A 21,371-nucleotide genomic window follows, 5' to 3' on the forward strand; every position below is an offset into this window, starting at 1 on the left:
CTAAAATATTCATTGATCCTAATTTCAGATGTTTGGATAAAAAGAACTACATGTAAGTCACTCTCTTTACTTAATTTTCCTAAATGTATAAAAAAAATTAAGGTTTACTTAATGATTTTTTTTGTTGTTTTATAGGAATGCATTTAAAGGTGATGATGATGACGACTATGAGCTTTATGAGGAGATTGTTGAAACAAACTTCCAAATGTTTTTTAGTATCAAAAAATAGCAAACATTCATGTTTGATTGTCCTTTCGTTTTTTTTTTTGTTTTGTACTTATGACTTATCAACATCGTACATTTTGTTATATTTCTACTAATCAAACTATCAAGTTATTAAAACAAGTTATAAGATTTTATGTTGGTGGTTTATTAATTTATTATTACTCAATTACGAGACATACATTCTAACAATATATTTTACAGTTCTAATACTTACTACTATAATTATATTTGTACTTTATGACAATTAAGTATAAGTATTGATCCCAACTAACCTTATAAATAGCGATTTATCCTTCACGTGCTCTTCAATCATAGTAATCAACTTCCATCTACCAAATAATTATTTTGGAAATAAATTATGAAGGATGACATTATAACAATGATATAGTAAAAGGAATAAAATATTACAAAACTCTAATTTAGGTAAATATAATCATTAAGATCTTTTCAAATAAACATAAATCAAAACAGAAGATTTTGGTAATATTAAATATAGGCCTCGATTACATTAGAAAACTTAACTAAGCAGTGATTATAGGGATTCTGTAAAGAAAATAACACGCATGTTACTTTTTCTTTTTGGTTTTGTCATTACTCTCAACCATTTATCTTTCGACACATATTCACCTCTTAACTCTAAAATAACATCTTAGCTAAGATTCACTGCTTAACATTTTAATCTGTTTTGATTTAATTTTTAAATCTTATAACATAAGATATTATGCTAAGATATACCGTTGGAGAGGCTCTTAGAAACTAGAGGTAAATGTTTTGTTTCAAAAGTATATATGAATAAATCATATAAAAAACTGAATAGAATATACACACATAGGACAACTCTAGCATGACGGCGGATTTATTAAAACACTATAACTATTAACTTATTTCAAATATTATAGGGTGATCATATTTTAGAACTAATTAACTTACAAATTATATCCATATTTATTATATGAACTACAAAATTTAAACCTATTAACACCTTCTTACTTTCAAAACAATTAATTTAAATTGGTACATTTTCAAATAAATATTTAATTTGTATTTACATCAAACAAACAACTGAGTGTACTAATTTATAGTATCGTTACATTGCATAATTAAAATAAATGAGTGTACTAATTTATAAACTCGATCGCTTAATAAAATGTCATATATAATATACACACAACAAAAGATATAGTTTTCATATAAGAAAATGAAATATCAACAATAATTTGAAATCATATGCTTACAGAGATAGACACATTGTATAGAATAATTTTTATAAATCCGTAGAATAACCAATATTATCGTTACCTTAAATACGTGTCATTTAATTCTACATACAACGGAACATATAATTTGCCAGTAATAAAAAATACAACAATCATACTATACATATACTACATTGTCAAAACCCAAAAAACCAAAACTATAAACAAACAAAAATCCTGCGGTGTACCGCGGGTCATATCCTAGTGTTAAGCATTTTTTGAGCAAATGTTAAGCATTTTTCTGCCTTTTAAGATAAGTTATGAACATTTACACCATGTGGAGTGGCATAAGTCGTGTTTTACCATAAATTCAATTGACATAATTTTTTTTTTTTTAAGTTTTGTATAGTTTGGTAATAACATATGTTTTTAAATGAGATTTTCTCAAACAATGTTTATTGAAAAGTAAATACTTAAAAAAACATAATGTGTGCTTTTATTTAAATATTTTATTAGAATATAACAAAAAGAAAAAATTAAGATGAGTGTTAAAAACATCTTGATCACTGTACAAGATACCAACTCTAATAATAAATACATGTAAAAGTCATCAATTGAACGAACGAGATTCGTTTTCGTGAGTTGCAAGATTAAAGGAAGCATGTAAACCTTATGCAAGTGTTGTCTTCTCCAAGACATATATGTCTAGAGTTATTTCTCTTTATGGGTAGAATGACTTGGGAGATCACAAGACACAAAGGTTAGTCAACATAAATCAGAAATAACAAATTTGTTAGCATTCTCGTAATTTTAATCTTTGAAACCCTAAAGTAAAATCCTGAAAATTTGTTATTTCTGAATATTTTACAGGTATAAATGGCGTTTGTGCTGAGATTGGTACCTGGAGAATGGAAAAGAGATGAAAACGGATTTTTCGAGCACGTCTCGCATGTGGATGGGTTTGAACTAGGAATCTGACTGCGTGAGCAAGATGGGTTTTCCAAAGTGGTGATGGCGGTAAAGGAAAGGTTAGCGCTGGGTCCAGAAGACGAAATCGAGTTAACGTATCAATTGTCGCAGTGGATCATGGGCCCTGATTGGAAACGTGCAAACCCAATCGATATATTAGACGACGAAGACATGACTCTGTTCATGGCGATAAGGGCGGATCTAGATGAAGTGCATCTGCGAGTAAAGATTATACGAGGTGGAAATGTTCGAAACGTTACTAGTTACCAGAGTAACATGGATCTAAGCGGATCTAATCTAAGAGTTGTATGGGGTACCGCACTAACAAGAATGCTGCTGCAAAACCTTTCTGGTGAAATTGATAACACAATCTTTAGTACGTTAACTCAATGGGTAGAAAAAAAAATGTTAACTCAACGAGCAGAAAAAAACACCAACTCATCAAAGTTGGAAGGGGAACAATTATATAAACAATATTAAATTTAAAAACTAACCTCATTAACATCACCTTTATCGTTAACATCACCTTCAGGAGGGAGGTCGTCTTGGACGAAATTGTGGTTAGCGACCTACCAAACATTTACAAAAATTACTCTCTTATAGAAGCGAAAATAAACTGATAATCGATAATCACCATAATTTCTAACCTCTGCGCTATCTTCAACAACAACATGTGGGGGGGGGGATTAACAACAATCGTTACATCACCTTCATCGTTAACATCACCTTCAGGAGGGAGGTCGTCTTGGACGGAATTGTGGTTAGCGACCTACCAAACATTTACAAAAAATTGCTCTCTTATAAAAGTGAAAATGATAATCGTTAAGACAAATTTTAGACCATAATCACCATAACTTCTAACCTCTGCGTTATCTTCAACAACAACATGGGGGAGGGGGGGGGGGATTAACGACAATCGTTACATTGTTAACACCCTACCAAACACAATTCCCACATTATTTGTTATCCCACAAAAACCCTCAAAAATGATATTATTGATTTTGCGCGTGATCTAACTGTTAAAACTAACAACAAACCGGATACTATGTTAGTTAACTACAATGGACACTATCCTTGCGTACTAGCTCACCTGTGTATCATGGACCATCGCGGCTTGGGAGATGAGATCTTCATTAATTGGGACATTGTTCCCACGCTATAACGAAACAAAAAAAAATTCCAGATAGTTAACACGAAAACATGGTTAACAATAAAAACTCAAAATTTTTAATGACTCCTAACCTCTGATTTATCTTCAGGACCAGAATATAGAGGGGGAACAACCTCATCTGTAACATTGTTAGCGACCTACAAAACAATTTAGCAGAATGTTTGTTATACACCAAAAACCCACACAAAAATAAAACACCACCTTTTTGAAGATAATGTCATTGTTAACATCTAAGTAAACTAATAACTAAATTCTAAGTTAACTTAAACAAATACAACCATCTACACCTCGCCCACCTGTAGATTATCCACCACGTTGCCTTCATATCGACTATCTTCATCCATTGGAAATTGGAACAACTTTCTCACGCTATACCGCAACAAAAAAGAAAGGGGATCATGAAGATATTCAACCACCCAGCAAAAAACGTAACTGGTTAGAAAACAACATATTACCTCCGCCTCTTTGCAATTGACACCACTTGACACCTTGTTAGTGTAGAAAGATAAAATTTCATCCACACTTGCCTCGAGATTAGAAGTTCTTTCACGGCAATGAGACCGAGAATTGGGGCGGAGAGTATTGAAAGCAAATTCATCATTACCACAATTGCAACCCAAATCATCGGAATTTGAAGCACCAACATTACTAGCCGGGACAGGCTCCTTAGGACGATTAATCCCACAATCAGGATCCTTTGAGTGTTCTCCTTCGATAAAACTGTTTTTGGCAAACCAATCAGTCAGCGTGGATATCATTGTTTTCCCCTGAGTTTCAAGTTTGGCATCCAACATACGGGAAATAGCGTCCACAGAAACAGCTCCTGAACTCCCGCCTTCCTCATGGATGGGTCTGTGATGTTTGGTCCTAACCCCACCAAGGTTCTTAGACGGTTTGGCTGCTTTCCTATTTCAACTAACATTAGACTTAGCACCACGGTTTTGTTTTTTAGATACCAATTGCATCTGGGATGGAAAACATCCACCACCAAACATGTCATTATTAAAAATTAAACCCTCATTAGCCAACATTAGAAGATTATCAACCCTCTCATCCTCCTCATCATCAGACCAAGACAAATCTTCCGCCGGATCCGACACATAATTAGGACAAATGATGTTAGCAACATGAATCTGCAAAAACACGACAAATAATAATATTAGACTCGATAAGTAGATATCATAAAACAAAACTTAATGATTAACTATCTCGTTACCGTCAATAATGTGGTAACGGTTAACAAAATTAATATATAAGAGCATTATCGAACATTTCTCATCTAACTCTTTAGCGTTCCCGAGCTTGAAAGGGACAGACTCTCGAGGGGCCACTTCAACATCGTCTTCCGCACCTTCAGAATCAGACTCAATAGTCTCGTCAATTAGAGGACCATCTTGAATGGATGGAGCAGCCTATAAGACAACCAATTGCAGAGCATACACCAACCCCTGAACAACAAAACAAGTACTTGCTTATTGTTTAATTTCCCTCTCTTTTATCGACTTAATCATCATCTCGAAAGTGAAACGGCCCCAGGAATAAGCAAGAAATGCATCCACGTCCACAACCATTTTGGCGTGAGCCTTAACAATCTTAGGATAATGAGAGGTTGGGACAAGAAAACCATCAACAATAGCTAAGCAAGCACATCGGATTCTCATACCAGGATCTGAAACAATCATTCTCTTCAACATTGTAATAACCCCTATCGACGGTGAAATCCTCTTCAAGGCCAAACAACTTACTGTAAAAAGGAATCGTCTTTCCTGCAGTACCTTTTTCTTCTTCATCGTTAAACTCAGATACTTATCACAGGGTAATCTGGTGATGATCTTGAACTCTCTCAAAGAAAAACGAACAGGTGTACCAGCGAATAGCATCCAAATCTCGCTAGGCTTAGCCACCTCCAACTATCTTTCCAAAATAAAAATTCCAAAACTAGCGGACCAGGCAGGATTGTTAGGAAACTCCAACAGGCGAGCGAAAAGAGATCGAGAAAGATATTGTCGTTCACCATCATCGAGAGCATTGAAGATACCGCAGAGGGTTTTCATCTTCTGATACACATTAACCCTCTCGCCGCGAGGTTCTTCGCCAAAAGCAATCAACCGGAGAGGGAAAGGAATCAGAGGCATCGTCTACAGAAAAAGGAAAAACCCTAGTGAGACACACGCAAGAGATGTAGAGGGAAACAAAATCACAGAGGAGGGACTAAAATCGATTACCCAAAAAGTCGAATGAACAAAACCCAAATCTGAAAGAGAGGTTATAATTTCTTAATCGATTCATTTCATCTATTTTCGGAGAGGAAGAAGAAGATATGAGAAATCGATTTCTCAATTCGAAACCCTAGTATTCATAATTTCCCCCAATTTTAAAACACAGAACTTTGCGTGTTTTTAATTTAAAACGTTTTAGGTATATTCGATGAATGTTGTTGGATTAATTGGTAATTGATGCTTCACATAGAGGAAAGGGTTATGGGTTCTAATCTCCAATTTTGCAAAAAAAATAAAATAACATTAAGACGACATATCAAAACATCGTTTAGAGACACGTCATCATGCATGTGTACGATGACTCAGCACCGTAACGGTGTTGACTAACATCGGTTAGATTGACTCTGATTTTTGCCCATTTTATAAAGATTAGGTATGAGATTCAAATTATATTGAAGTTTAGGTTTGTACAATACCTTACAAAATTGTTTAGGTACGAAAATACACTCTGAACAAAATATAGGTATGAAAATCCCCTTTTCCCTTTATAGCTCTCGCCTTTTGGTCATAAATTCGCAACAGCTATTCACATAACTCTAAATGGAGATGATAGAATATCATATAAAATATATATCCTTTTTTATTATAATAAAAAAATTAAAAATCAAATGATTTTGAAAGTTTGTTCGATAACGTTTAATTATAGTTACCAGATAAGAAAAATATTACCAGATAAAAATGATAGTATTGATGTATATATATTTAATTATTATTAAAGGATACCAAATTAATTATTTGCAAGTTTTAATATGGGTTTAAAGAGTATTTTTTTCTCCCGAACCATTTGAATTGAAGCTACAATAGACATTTAAAAGTGATTATATATACGTATATAATTAAAAGTTATTGTATTTTATATAAATGATGTACATGCATGTACAACAACGATATGAGCCATGCAATCTCAAGCTAGACACGTTTTAGATTCGTCCAAAAAGGTAAGTACGTAATGCATTTCGAATACACGGATTTTGGATTCGTTTGCTGTTGTGGTCTTGTGGGATATCCGTACTCACGAGTGACGTACTCAAGCGTCGTTAACCAAAAAAAAATGGTTCATCACAAACAGAGTCTTTCGTTTAGTGCCTTAGTGGTATGTAGAGTGTTTGTAGAAGCATTTGGTTTGGTCTATTTCTTCAGTCGCAAACCATATTGGAAAAAGACTCCATGTTCAAACCAACGTCCTAACTTATTTAAATAACTCTCTAAAGAAAGATGTTTTGTGCAGTTTTTAGATGTGACTTACTTGGAAATGCTCATAAAATTTGTCTAAAGCATAGCATTTTTTTTAAAAAAATTGGTTTTTTAAAAGAGTTCGTACACAAGTTGGAGGTTTTTTTAGGCAGAAAATCCCAATTGTGTCTGTTTTCTTTTTTTCTATCTGAAATCATTCCATTATATCGAAGTTAGACTGTGAAAGTCATATAAGACTACATAAAGTTTTTCCAAAGCATAGCATTTTCTTCAAAAAAAGATTTGCTGTTTACAAAGGTTTTTTTGGGCAGAAAACCCTAAACAAAGAATGAATATCTATACTATTTAGAGAGAATGACAAGCCATTTAAGCCACTTTTAAATATCATGTTACAACAAAAACTCAAACAAAAAAAAAGTAACGGTAAAATAGACAATTTTTTGCATCATCAAAGCCGACCTGAGCCGTGATTAAAACCAACCCGAATAAAGATGCGCGGATCCTGCAAAATGAAAATGGGCTATTCACTTTTTTTGGTAATCTATTAATTCTACGTAATGGGCTTCACGGGGCAAGGCATAAGAGATTACCAAAGTAAATATGGGTGTTTAATGCTGAAATTAAAAACAAAGCCGAAAAAAGATTCAATCACCTAAAAGATATTTCTATAATAAATCATTCGAATAGTAGTAAATAAAGACAAATTTTTCTATAACAAACAAAAACAATTTTTTTCGTATATTCTGATTAGTGAATAAGGATAAAAAAAATATTTAAATACGAAATCATTTAATAGAAGATACCAAACATAACAAAATCTATAAATTCGAATATTAACTACTCAAGCAAATATAGTATTGATGAAAATAACAATACGAATTCAGTTATTATATTTACAAAATATAACAATAACTATATATTAAAATCCTAACGAATCGAGCATATACTTAATCCTTTATGATTTGCAAATATATTAAAAAGATTTGAAGTTAACCCTAAAAATCTTTAATCGGCCTTCTTTTCCTATAAATATGTAAGTCTACTAACAAATCTAATACTCACTAAGTTCTCAAACTCTCTCTCTAATCCTTTGCTACTTCGTTTTTCATTTCTAACAATGGTTTGACATCTTTGTATAACCAAATTTTGCTGACATTACTAGATTAGATATTAGACTAGATCTCTCCTTTTTTTTTTCTTGGGCAAAAGATTAACACTCTCCCTATTAATTTTATATATATTTGTCATGTATGATGATGTATGTTTTTATTGTCATTCCTCCAAACAAACATTCAAGATGAGTCAATAAGACAATTTACCTTTGTTGAAGATACTTCTCAGAAAAAAAAAAAAAAGATACTTCTCAGTTCTCAAAATCAGTTGCTCATGCCAACATTCTTCAGCAGATGTCTCTCTTAACATTGTGATGGTTTCTGTATATTAAAAAAAAAAACTTGAAACAGTGATTATGTGATCTTACAAAAATGAACTATCAAATCTTTAGGATACGTCTTCAACTTTGAAAAAAGAATAAGCAATATTCATTTCTACTCCTTATTTACTTTTTCTTCAACCATAAGAGAGTGCATTGATCAAGAGATTTTTTTCTATTCATAATCGTAGCACTAAGACTTAAAAGTTAGACAAGTTTATTATCAGTTTTAATCATAAAGTCCCCATTCCAAAATCAATTTTAATGGATAGCTAGAGAATGCAATTGGAAAGAGATTTTCAAAACTTTGGATGTGAATCATCATCAATATCAAATAGAGGAGGAGCATATCGTCATTCTCTCGAAACCAAATTCGAAACAGCAACACAAAATTGTGGCATATGTCAAGAAATATTTCTCTGATAAACCTTGAAACACTTGCAAATAGTAAGATTAACTGGTATACTTAATTATGTGATTATGACTTCATTAGTTGATGATGATAACCATATCAATCTGTGAATCGAGGAGCCATGATTCAGTGTAATTTACAGATTATGAATCTTGCATAAACTGAAGATTGATCAAACTCGAGACAAATATTAGTTCAAATGGTTGAAGTGGTTGAAGTGGTTCTGATACTTTGAAGATGGTTGGATGATCAAAGTGAAACCAAGTAGCCCCGAGAAGTTAGAATCTTTGATGGGTCCAATGGAATACACCAAGTTCTGCGAGGAGGAAGACGCTGCTCACTAGGAGGGTTTCTCTCTGTCTTTTATGTTCCAAGTTCTATCAGTTCTCATGCTTATTTTCTAAATTTGCATACACTCTATGACCAACTTCAAAAAATAAGAGTTCAAGAAGATGAAACAGAGATCTAACAAACACATAAAGATTTTTTTCCATCATATAACATATCTTTCTAACTTCTTGTTATCCTCAAAATGCATCTAATATCACCCCAAAAAGCCAGTCCAATAAAAAAGGTGATCCTAATCAAAAATTACTAATAAAAATTTGGTAACCTTAAAGATATAACCATTACTTTAAAATAAATAGTTGGTCATAAGAAAAGAAATTGGTCGTCCAAATATTTAGAACAAGTGGAATGCTTTATACGTTTATCCTATCAAAGTTTAGAAAATTGAAACACAATGAGCTGCGATTGTTTACAAGACTTTAAACATGCAATTTACATGTTGTCTTTAATTAATACTATTGTTTTTAAAAGGTTACAGAATAAAAGTTTTTTACAAATGTAAATTACATATTGATTTTTTTATTATTTTTTTGTTTGTTTGTACATATTGAGTTTTTAATTGCAACCTTATAACACACAGAAAAAAATAATTCAGTTTCAAATTTATATAATTATTAGTAGAATTACATAATTTCTTCATTATTAATAAAATTAACTATATGTAATCAAAATATTATTTCTAACACTTGACAAACATATATTATAATATATAGTACTATCCAAAATTCAAATATAAAATTTCATCCAATCAATAAATGCACATCCAAAAAAAATATACTCAAATTCTACAATCATAAATCTAATATTTCAACCGTTTGGTATAACACTTAACAACACATATATATTATAATAAATTCGTATTAAAAATTTGACAAAACCATAATATTAGCAAATAAAAAAAAATTACTCGATAATACAATTAAAATTTCATGGTACAATATCTTTCAAAAATCCAAAATTTTATATTTATTTATCAAAACTTAACACCCGGGCGAATCACGAATTATCAATCATACTTGAGTAAAAAAAAAACGAATCATATATATGAAAGAAGACTAACTCTCTCCCACCACTTGACACATCAGCACATGAGAGCTTGCCACCTAAACTTCATAAAATAAGTAATACATAATTAGTAATTAATTCAATATAACAACTAAAATAGGAGAATATAATTAATGAGACCTTGAACCATCACTCTTTCTACATTTTTTTAATTCAATATATCCTCTTTAATTTTGAGATCCACTTAAGTGGTTAAAGTGATGATAAAATCCAAACATGTTACACATATTCCTATCCTAAAAATTAGACGATTATTATGAAAGAAACTAAATGAATATGCAGATGAAATATATCTAAGCTTTTCGAGATTTATGCTAAGAAAACAAGTAATTTGAAAGATATTTGAGGAACTATCCTTATAACTAATACGTAAGATATAAGATTATGACAAGAACTTAACTAAACTTTCCAAGAACATCAAGTTGAATATGCTTAGATTGAATATGCAGAGACATGATTAATAAAGACATGTTATATTTTTAGTGTAAGAAATATATTTTCTAAAATTTCACCGTCTCACAATCTATACATATAACTTAAGAAGCAAGGATATATAAATTCAAAAAAAAACTGAGAATCTAAAACATCAATAAAAACAACTCAATCACATTCGTTTTTCAGATGAACTAATATAGTTGGGTTTTTCAAAAACAATTACAAATCATATTTATGTTTCAAAACCTATGCATTCAATTTTACTTTATATGAACATACATTATATAAAACAATTTGTAAATATTAATACGTAAACCTACGTGCGGGTACTCATCTAGTATAAGAGATTTCTAATGTGCCACCTCTATAAATACGATTTCGTCGCCTCTCAATTTCTATTCCCAACTATAATATCTTCTCGTTGACGATTTAGGGTTTTGAATTCTCAGATCTCAATTTCAGTACTCCTAGACGAATCCTCTCGTTTGATTTCTTTCTTTGAATCCTTTGATTGTGTGATTCTTTGTCTCTTCTTCTTGGTTTGAGAATTCGATTGGTTGTCACGTCTAGGGTTTTTCTTGCTTAGAAAAATCCGACAAAACAGTGATTCGGTTTTCTTCTCTTGCCCTTTTGTAAGAGAATGATTTCTACGATGTACTCAGAAGAAACATCGGAAAGATCTTCTTTTCCCTCTAAACGACATCTCGAAGACCGAACTGAGAACCGTGAAGAACATAGCAAAAGATTGAGACCAACAAGTTTCCGTGATCAGAAGGTAACCATCCCTCAAGGTTGGTTAGATTGTCCTCGCTTTGGTCAACATATTGGATTAATCATTCCTTCGAAAGTTCCTCTCAGTGAATCTTACAACGATTGTGTTCCTTCTGGCAAAAGATACAATTTCAAACAGTGGTTAACTAAGATTGGTCTTGTGATTGATCTGACTAATACAACTCGTTACTATCATCCTAACACCGAGTTAAGACAGAACCGTATCGAGTATGTTAAGATTCGTTGCAGTGGTCGTGATTCTGTGCCGGATAATGTGTCTGTAAACACATTTGTTCACGAGGTTACTCAGTTCGAGAATCATAACTTGTCGGAGAAGTATCTTCTTGTGCATTGTACTCACGGACATAATCGTACAGGGTTTATGATTGTTCATTACCTTATGCGGTCTAGACCGATGATGAGTGTTACACAAGCCTTGAAAATATTTTCGGATGCTCGCCCGCCGGGTATCTATAAACCCGATTACATTGATGCTCTATACAGATTTTATCATGAGGTTAAACCTGGGAGTGTTATATGTCCACCAACTCCTGAATGGAAGAGGTCTGAAGAAGCTAAATTCGACGATGATGATAATGCTCTGTCTTACCGTGAGGTACAAGGAAACAATCAGGAGGAGAATGTGCAGTTGTCTAATGATGATGTTTTGGGGGATGAAATACCCTATGATCAAGAGGTGTCTTACCAGAATTCAATTAATCATATGCTGAATATTTCTATGCAGTTCCCTGGCTCGCACCCTCTATCATTAGGTAGAGAGGCATTGCAACTCTTGAGGCAACGGTACTATTACGCGACATGGAAGGCAGATGGAACGCGGTACATGATGCTCTTGACTAGAGATGGATGTTATCTGGTTAATAGAGAGTATAGGTTTAGAAGAGTACAAATGCGTTTCCCTTGTGAGTACGAGCCAAGTGATTATAAAGTGCATCATTACACATTGCTTGATGGAGAGATGGTTGTAGACACAATTAAGGAAGGAGAAACGCAGCGCCATGTGAGGAGGTACCTCGTGTACGATTTGGTAGCGATCAACGGGCAATTTGTGGCAGAGAGGCCTTTTAGTGAAAGATGGAATATTCTTGAGAGAGAGCTGATCAAACCGCGTAATGACGAGAAGAAGGTTAGGGATCATTGGTATAGATATGATAAGGAGCCTTTTGGTGTACGGATCAAAGCTTTTTGTTTACTCTCTGCTGTGGAGAAGAAGGTTTTCAATGAGTTGATTCCACTGCTTTCACATGAATCAGACGGACTAATATTTCAAGGTTGGGACAATCCTTATGTTTTCGGACCCAACAAAGATCTACTGAAGTGGAAGTTTGTGGAAACACTTGATTTTCTGTTTGATATGGACAAGTATGGACGTCAAATGCTCTTCTTGCAAGAACGTGGGAGGATGAAGCTTATGGAAGGCTTTGCCGTTGAGTTTAGAGGTGATGGTTGGGACAATGACCTGGCTAGTTACTGTGGAAAGATTGTGGAGTGTTCATGGGATAAGGAGAAGAAAGTATGGGTTAGTTTGCGGATTAGAGTTGATAAATCGAAACCGAATGGTATCGGGACCGGTCGTAGCGTGATAAAGTGCATAGAAGATGACTTAACGAAAGAGGTTTTGCTGAAGGAGATCAAAGAGATTATCCTTCTACCGATGTACGTTGAGCGCATCGAAAATGATACAAAAGAAGCTGCACGTCGCAAGCATGGAAACCGTAAAGGCTAAGGAGTGATACAGTTATTTGGTTTTGGTATCTAACAGTAATCAAAATTCTCTTTGGTTTAAACTTTAAAGAAAGTTATTTGAATTTAGAGTTCGATATTTTCCGACTATCTACTACTGCTAAATCGTTTGCGTCTTGTGGGCCAGAACATCGTTTACTTGCGATCAAGTCTTCAAGATTCTTAACGCGGAAGAGATGAGTTGAAGTTTGTCCGGGGCTTTTTGCTTGTATTCTTTCTCTACTGCAGCTGCAGCCAGGGAATGAAGCTCTGGGGCTGCCGTAGCGTCTTTGTCCTCTTTGTTCCTGCCTTTTGAGAGCTGTGCAATGGCCGATGCACACTGAAGGAGGAAAGCGGATTTTGGCGGTTATCTATCAGTTGCAAATAGAGAAGATCTATGAAAATTGCCGTAGTAGACGAGAAAGAGACTATACCAAGCAGATTCCGAGAAGAGCTCTAGTGTTTTTGCCGCCTGTTAAATCTACGGTCGCTGCATAGTATTTTCTTGCTGAGATAATGTTTTCTACTCCACCGATTGTATAGAGAACCTGATTTTGAAACGAAAGAGCGTAAAGAAAAACAAACTACTAAATTCAGAGATTTGATCAAATGCGGTCTGTTTAAAGAAGTGACACTTACCTCAGCATATGCGAGGTGGTACAATGGAACAGTAGGCTGAGATAGTATGAGCTCTTCATAGCAGAAAGCTGCTTGCTTATACCTGTAACCAAGACACACACCTTAAAACTCTGCAACAGAATCTGGAGGGAAGAAAGAGGATTGAACAAGGTTTACATTTGCAAGGAAAGGTAAAGCTCTGCGAGTTCTCTCCATGCATCATGATCAGCCATGAATCTACACACAACGAAAAAAACGCTGAAGTGATCTCATCTTATAGCTCTCCTTTATATGTGATTTGTGATAAGTAAAGTACTCACAGTTCAAGATATTTGTTAAGAAGCTCAATGGCTATGGAAGGTTTGCCTAGTGCCTTGGATATAGCCACTCTTCGTTTGTGTATCGCCTATATGAGACATTTAAGTTTTACTTACAAAACCATAAACTTAGAAGCAAATGTTGGGTGTGAAGACTTACTTGGTCGAGTGGATTATCCTCCAAAAGACTCGCATATGCTTCCTCAGCCTCTCCCCATAATCCCTTCGCTTCAAGAAGCAATGCCTCAAGCCTCCCTGAGATTCGGAAATTAGGCTTAGACAGGGATCAATGTAAACTACACTCAAAAGAATCTCCAATTCAAAACAACCAGAAAACCTACGACTAGACCAACAATGACCAAATAGACCAATTCAGATTTTTGATCGGTTCTACTTAATATTTAGTATTGCTGTGTTGCTGTAGTTTACAATTTAGTATTGCTGTATTTACTTACCAACTCTTTTGCTCCCAGGAAATTTTGTCTGCAAAGCCTTAATGCAACTCTACAAAAATTCAAAGGGAAGTCATCATAAGATATCAACATCGATTTCTCACAAGTTGAATGAAGTGTGTGACACGAAAAAAAATTGTTCATAAGGAAGAAATCGATGAGATAACTTGGCAAATTGGAATGTGTACTTCTCAATCCTTCATTCTTCGGAAACATTTATACTACTTAATTCCTATCACAATGCATTGATGCTATGTAATAAAAAGTATAGATAACGTTAAACAATTTGGTTCCAAATGTTACATCCTTCAAGTCAACTCTAAGTTTTGATCTTGATATAAGATAATACACTATAAACGTTGCTTCACACGGTATGTATCAGCGGAAAGCAAATATAACGCACCTGTGCGACACCGAGACATTGACAGTCCATAGCTGCAATTGCCACCTGCTCATTTAGTGTCCATTCTAGACAACAAAGAGTAACAAGATCCATTTACATACATTCATAAACATAAGAGCAGAAAAATATCTTAATTTAGTCTTGATTATAATTGCATACTTTACACAAAAATCTATAGCTAAAATGAACCAAAACAAAAACATTTCATTGAGACAAGAAAGTTTACTTTTTTTTTTTTGTTTACCGATATTAATTAAGCTCAAAAGAGCCATCCATGAGGAATGTTGTTTACATAGGTGATATGATGCGGTCCGGTACGAACTTTATCCGCGACAAGAAAGTTTACTAATCATTCAATTTTTTCTAAAGATTTTTTTGACTAAAGATTAATACAAACTATAGCACAAAAAATGATCATTACTGAATTGCTTTACAGATCCAATTAGACCAGTCATTATCCTAATTTAATTCAGACATTGATCACTTAAACAACTTCCTTAAGAACACATGTTTAATTTCACCGGTCGGATCAATGAATATTAAACCAGAGATGAATCAGGGATTCGAAATTCGACTAACCATCTGGACCAAGAGCAGATCGTTTCTTCTGATCATTCAAAATCGAGGAACCGTGTTTTAACACTTTCTCCGACCGGCGAACTTTGAGATTACGAACGAGGCAAAGATACTCCCATGTTCCGCCTCCGCCATTATCGACTTGAATCTCTAGCTGGTTCAATTGCTTCTCCTCTGTTTTCGTCACCATCTCTCTCGCTCTTGTGATTTTGCTTGAACTTACGAGCATTGTGGATCTGTTTGATTGAACGACGACGAAGAGAACATGGAGCCGGTTCGGTTTATGACTGTACCGATCTGGATTGATCCCAAGAACCGGTGGAATTATACCAAGGACATTGAAAAATCAATTTTTTTTGTACTAATATTAGCTTTAAGTTTTAATTTTAGTTATGGAATTTAATTAGTACTAAATTTTAACACACGATATACTGCGGATCTATATTTTATTTTAGTATCGGGACTAATTGATTTCTTAAAATATAATTCACACTTTAATACTTATTTGTTAATTTAAATTTTTTGTATGTTTAGATATAATACTTAGTATGGCTTAGTGAGTTAAATATGATTGTTTTAGTGTGTACAATCTAAAGGTAGAAAATTAAGTAATTACACCTTAAAAATTTGGTTATACTATTTTATTTAATTTTAAATAATGACAGTTTGTAATCTTCAAACGCAAAGACTGGTATGGCATACTTGATACCTTAATACTGTTTAAGAAATCTGAACTAACAGGATTGTTTAATGAATCTGAATTTGAAGGATCTATACTATTAGCCGAAAGATAGATTCTTTCTTGACTTGTAACAAATAAAATAACAATCAACTCTTCACAAAAAGTCAGAAGAATGGAGAACATAAATTAAAAGATTAAATAATATAGAGCAAATCTAAACTTACTATCCAGTGCTCTAGCATATACTGATTTATTGTGTTAACATCATCGTTTTTTGGAGTTAGAATATCTCTCCTCTGAAAGAATTTTGGATCAATGATTTTGTGGAGTTTAGTTGGATTTCATTGACCCTTCCATAAATTTTTCTACTAATAGCTTTTATTGGATATCTGCTTCTTGAATCAACAATTCTTCAGGTATATCTATTAGCGTCTCACCATCATTAGGCTCATTGACCCTTCCATCACCAACATCCAATAACCAATCGAAAAATTCTTGGATTTCTTTAGCTTCATCAACACTTAATTTGTTGTTTAAAAGTCGCATATTCTTAGTCAATTTCAACACTTTGCAGTGATCCAAAAGATCATGAAGCATTTAGAGATGACATAACAATTTCTGCTCTCCCTGCACCATTAATTACTGGTAGCACTTGTCTGAAATCGCCTCCGAAAACAATGACTTTTCCACCCAATACCTTATTGTCTACGCGCTTGAGAATATTCGAAAAGCTTTTATCTAATGCTTCAAACAAAACTTGCTCATCATTGGAGGTTCATCATATATAATGAGAGATGCTTCTTTAATCAGATCAGCTAAATCTGATTTTGGTTTGATCTTACAAACTGAAAATTCATCTCGATTCAAAGGTATTGAAAACCTAGAATGTGTTGTTCTACCCCCTTCTAACAACAAAAAAGCAATGCCATTGGAGGCAACTTTAAGACAGATATGTCCTCTAGATCTTACTGCAGCAGCTAGCGTTTTCCAAATAAATGTTTTTCCTGTTCTTCTAGACCCATAAATTTAACTATTAGAAATTTCAGATATTTATAATATTTAAAATTTCATAAATTTTTTTAATTGAAACTGTTATAAGATTTCACTTTAATAAAGGTTACATATTTATAATATATTGAAACTTTTTAAAGTTTTCATTCTATGAAATAAAGAACCGGAGTAAACGGAACACTTTTAGTTTTGGACGTTGGAAAACTTAAGTTTCTTGTTCATTCGTATTCAGAATCATTTTGGAATATTTATAGTATGGCTATGAACCATTGTCTAATTTTTTTAAGCGATGTGAGTACATATATTATTTCTTCATTGATTGAATAATATATGTTCGTTTAAAAAAATTTGAATTACATCATATACAAAAAAATATAAAATTTTATTAACTAAAGAACAAAAGAACATCATTAGCCAAAACACTCGCAGGAATCAATGAGCTTTAAGTTCAAGATTGATTCCAACATGTGATACAACATTGGCCCATTCCTAGAGTTATCACTAAAGGTTCATACATTCTAAGAGAAATAACAAGATTGTAGTCTGAATCTAACATATAAACGAAAGGGCATTGTGTGTTTGTTTAATTCTCATGTTCTCATCTCAAAGCAGACTGATAATGAGAAAGAAGCCTTGTGTAGACAATGAAAAGAGTCTATTTTTTTCTTCACTCAAATTTTTTACCTAAGAAAAGGTTAAAGTCCCAAGAATTGCAATGGCAACACTTAGGGCATTGACAGGTTTAACATGTTTTTGAAAGATGATGATTGAGGAAACGATGACCGAGATCCACTTCATTTTGTTTCCAACGCTAAATGTTAGTGGTGAAATCTGGTCGAGGGACATGTATGAGACTTGATTATACAAATGGTAGAACACACTTTGTGCCATTACCCACCTGAATTCTAACATTTAGAATCAAATACCTTACAAGGTTTCAAATCAAGTTGTTTGAAAAACTTAATTTTTTTGTTTTGAACTAACATCAATAGCTCATTATAAAAATTATCAGTCAACGTTTGGTTTGATTTGGGAGACAACGTTTTGCGAACCAGTAGCCCACAATAAATGGATGTTGTTAATTACCGATCATATTGAAGTTAAGCTCCATGATTGCAGCAAGAGCACATCCTCTAGTAATGGGTAAGAGGGAGAGGTAAACAGATACATGGAATGACTCGCCCAAGAAGAAGCTTGAGACAAGGACTCTGAAGGCTGGCTCACTGCTTTTGATGACGTGTGTGAAGGACACTACAACTTTAGACATAGTCACTATCGCTGCTACATGTCCAATCGTATGCGCCAAAGCCACCTGAACAATCAAAACCATCATCACACAGTTGCATCAGTACTACTACACACTTGATCTAAAATTGTTTCCCTTTCAAGATCAAACACACCTAAAGCAAGGCAATATATGAAGCAACAAGACTAATAAAAGTTAGATCCTTTACCAGGAACAGAGTTTTCTAGAAATCAAGATTGGTTTTAAGAGCTTCTACAACTCCAGTGACCCAAGAGACAAGCGTCATCAAAGAGCCAGAAGGAAGAGAGAGCGTCGAAGTTAGACACATGTAAGGAAAAGCATTCAAAACCTTCTTTTTCTAGATATTGAACACAATGTGCAATGCCCACCAAGTTGCGCAACAGATCCCAAGCTTAACCTTCTGTCCCGATTGTTCGTCAGGAACGTTGATACCGATTTCAATCAGACGAGGCCAATCAGACTCATAAGCTCCTACTCTAAGAAATCACTCCTCTACGCTGCTGCCGCCGCAAAAGTGAAATTCGACAAATTCTAAGATGATAAAAGAGGCTTTTGAGGTAAATGATTAGGCTTTTGGAAGTTTTCGATAATGGAAAAGGGTGAAAATTGAAGCTTTGGCAGAATTGATCGTCTTATGCCCGTGATTGCGCTAAAGGAAGACGAAACCGGTTTAATTGAAGAAATCATCGGTTGGGAATTTGGTGTAAGCGATTGATCTCGAAGTGGTTTTGATTGAAGATTTGATAAGAAAAGAAAAAGAGCCTTTTGTTTCTTGGAAAAATGGAAGAGACAAAGGAACAAAGAAAAGGAGAGAAGGAGGTGAGGACACATAGGAGAGAAAGTATGGGAAAAGGTTTTCAGATTATGTTTAATTACGTAAATACCCTTGGATTGTGTCTATTCGTGAGCTCTATGAGATGGGTCTTTTAAGTATTTACGGCTTGTTGGCCGTAGAGACTGTCCATGAGCTAAGCTAAGCATCCGTGTTTTTGATAAGAGAGATTGAAACTAAAATACGAGTTAATGATTGGTTAAGCAAAAGCAAGCAAGTTCGAACTTGTCTATACTATACTACAAAAACCATTGATCTACGTAGGAAAGGAAATCTAATTCGATCACAGAATGATGGATATATAAATCTTCATAAAAATAAAATTTTGTTTGTATTATAAGATGCCATTTTAAGGTCCATCACATAAATGAAATAGGAATCCATTTCTGATATCATATCTCTATACGAATACAATAAATTGCAGAGCGCAGTCCTAAATCCAAAAGTGATGCGATGATTCATCTATTGCAACTATTAATTCCAAATCCTAAGAAAAAACAAGATGAGAATTTATAACAAACAGCCACCAATCTGCATAGAAGAAATGGATTCTCTTATCCTTTGACAGTTTTCTCTAGTTTTTTTCATCATCATATAAAAATTCTATAGGCAATTAGCAAAACATCTCACGAGTCAACTCAAAGTCAGAAAGTCGATTAAAACGATTTAGAATTTAAAAAATTCTTTCTAATGCCCTTTTCATGATGCCCCTTTTCAACTCTACCTTTTTGTTTTATCCATTTTCATTTCTACCCTCTTTAAATTTTTAATGACCATTTTACCCTTATTTGGAAATTGTTTTAGGTTAACAAAATGAAATATTAATATTTTTCGCCTAAAATATTCCAAAATAAATTTTCCGCCAAAAAAATCCCGCCAAAAAATTTCGAAAAAAAACATTCCCGCCAAAATTTTGTTTTCAAAAATATTTTTCCTGCCAACTTTTTTTTTTGGGCGGGAAATAGATTTACAAGGGATTTTAAAGGGTTTTTATAAGATTTACAAGGGATTTTAAAAGGGTGATTTACAAGGGATTTTAAAAGGTTTTTAAAAGATTTACAAGGGATTTTAAAAGGGTTTTAAAAGATTTACAGGGAATTTTAAAGGGATTTAAAAGATTTACAAAGGTCTTTTAAAGATTTTTAAAGGGTTTAAAATTTGTTTAAAATGATTTTAAAATATTTACAAGAGATTTTAAAAGGGATTTACAATATTTACAAGGGATTTTAAAAGGCTTTAAAAGATTTAAAAAGAATTTTTAAAGATTTTTAAAGGGTTTAAAAGTGTTTTGAAAAATTTATAAGGGATTTTAAAACCTTTTAAAATTACTTTGAAATTTTTTTTAAACCCTTTTAAAATTCCTTGTAAATCTTTTAAAACCTTTTTAAAATCTCTTATAAATTTGGAAAATTTACTAGAGTAACCCATATTTTATACATAATGACCCAAAAGGAATGCTAAAAATATGAGTTATTTGAGTAATAATTATACCTAAATTATCCTTGTTTTCCTTTGCAGAGAAAAAAAATATTACAGAAATGCCATTACTATTTAATTCCAGCAAGGCAATAAAACCACATTTATTTACGAAAATGCCATCGTCGTTTTTGGTAAATCTGTGGCTCTTGTTGCGACGGATTTGTTATCGATCAAAGTTTTGTTGGTCAACCACAGATTTTTTACAACAGACTTGTTTTGTACCACAGACTTTCCTGTGTTATGTTACGCCAGATTTTTTTTTTTTCGCAGATTTTTTAACCGTGACTAATTTGTTTCATATAGTCTCCACAGATTTTATTTAAATTTCAAAAGTAAGAATGTTGAAACCAAATCTGTCACTGATTTGTTTTTCGGACCACAGATTTTTCTTTATGGTGGCAACAGATTTTCTATTTGCACCCAAAAATCTGTTGTGTTATAACAGATTTGTTAACCTCGAAAAATGTTATATAGGCATGACAGAGTTGTTTTGT

The 21,371-nt window shown here is 33.3% G+C and overlaps 2 protein-coding genes and 3 pseudogenes across 5 annotated transcripts; 1 reads left to right on the forward strand and 4 right to left on the reverse strand.

The window, feature by feature from the left end:
* Positions 1–2,872: 2,872 nt before the first annotated feature.
* AT5G28200 lies at positions 2,873–5,696 on the reverse strand (annotated as a pseudogene; the record flags this gene model as incomplete). The annotated part of the gene is made up of 1 exon: positions 2,873–5,696.
* A 5,670-nt stretch (positions 5,697–11,366) lies between these two features.
* Positions 11,367–13,244, forward strand: AT5G28210 (mRNA capping enzyme family protein; the record flags this gene model as incomplete). The annotated part of the gene is made up of 1 exon (NM_122704.1): positions 11,367–13,244. One exon carries the CDS (start codon positions 11,367–11,369, stop codon positions 13,242–13,244), a length of 1,878 nt encoding a protein of 625 aa, NP_198173.1.
* On the reverse strand, positions 13,138–15,904 carry AT5G28220 (Protein prenylyltransferase superfamily protein). Its single transcript, NM_122705.4, has 9 exons — positions 15,610–15,904; positions 15,031–15,095; positions 14,631–14,679; positions 14,336–14,430; positions 14,179–14,264; positions 14,036–14,095; positions 13,880–13,961; positions 13,675–13,788; positions 13,138–13,580 (listed from the first exon to the last, which is right to left on the reverse strand). Exons 1-9 carry the CDS (start codon positions 15,833–15,835, stop codon positions 13,407–13,409), a joined length of 951 nt encoding a protein of 316 aa, NP_198174.2. The 5' UTR covers positions 15,836–15,904; the 3' UTR covers positions 13,138–13,406.
* Positions 15,905–16,159: 255 nt separating this feature from the next.
* Positions 16,160–17,359, reverse strand: AT5G28225 (annotated as a pseudogene; the record flags this gene model as incomplete). The annotated part of the gene is made up of 1 exon: positions 16,160–17,359.
* Positions 17,360–18,114: 755 nt separating this feature from the next.
* On the reverse strand, positions 18,115–19,354 carry AT5G28230 (annotated as a pseudogene). The gene is made up of 2 exons: positions 18,754–19,354; positions 18,115–18,611 (listed from the first exon to the last, which is right to left on the reverse strand).
* Between the last annotated feature and the right edge of the window lie 2,017 nt (positions 19,355–21,371).

Source organism: Arabidopsis thaliana, chromosome 5 (assembly GCF_000001735.4).
Source record: "Arabidopsis thaliana chromosome 5, partial sequence".
Taxonomy (NCBI): Eukaryota; Viridiplantae; Streptophyta; class Magnoliopsida; order Brassicales; family Brassicaceae; genus Arabidopsis; species Arabidopsis thaliana.

Bases quoted from the DNA above. Each gene is read 5' to 3' on its own strand.
- AT5G28220 (NM_122705.4), bottom strand. From the start codon at position 15,835: ATGCTCGTAAGTTCAAGCAAAATCACAAGAGCGAGAGAGATGGTGACG. The intron at 13,962-14,035 runs GTAAACCTTGTT...TCTTGGTTACAG, and splicing joins CTTTACCTTTCCTTGCAAAT to GTATAAGCAAGCAGCTTTCT. The intron at 13,581-13,674 runs GTATAGTCTCTT...TTCCTCCTTCAG, and splicing joins CTCTTCTCGGAATCTGCTTG to TGTGCATCGGCCATTGCACA.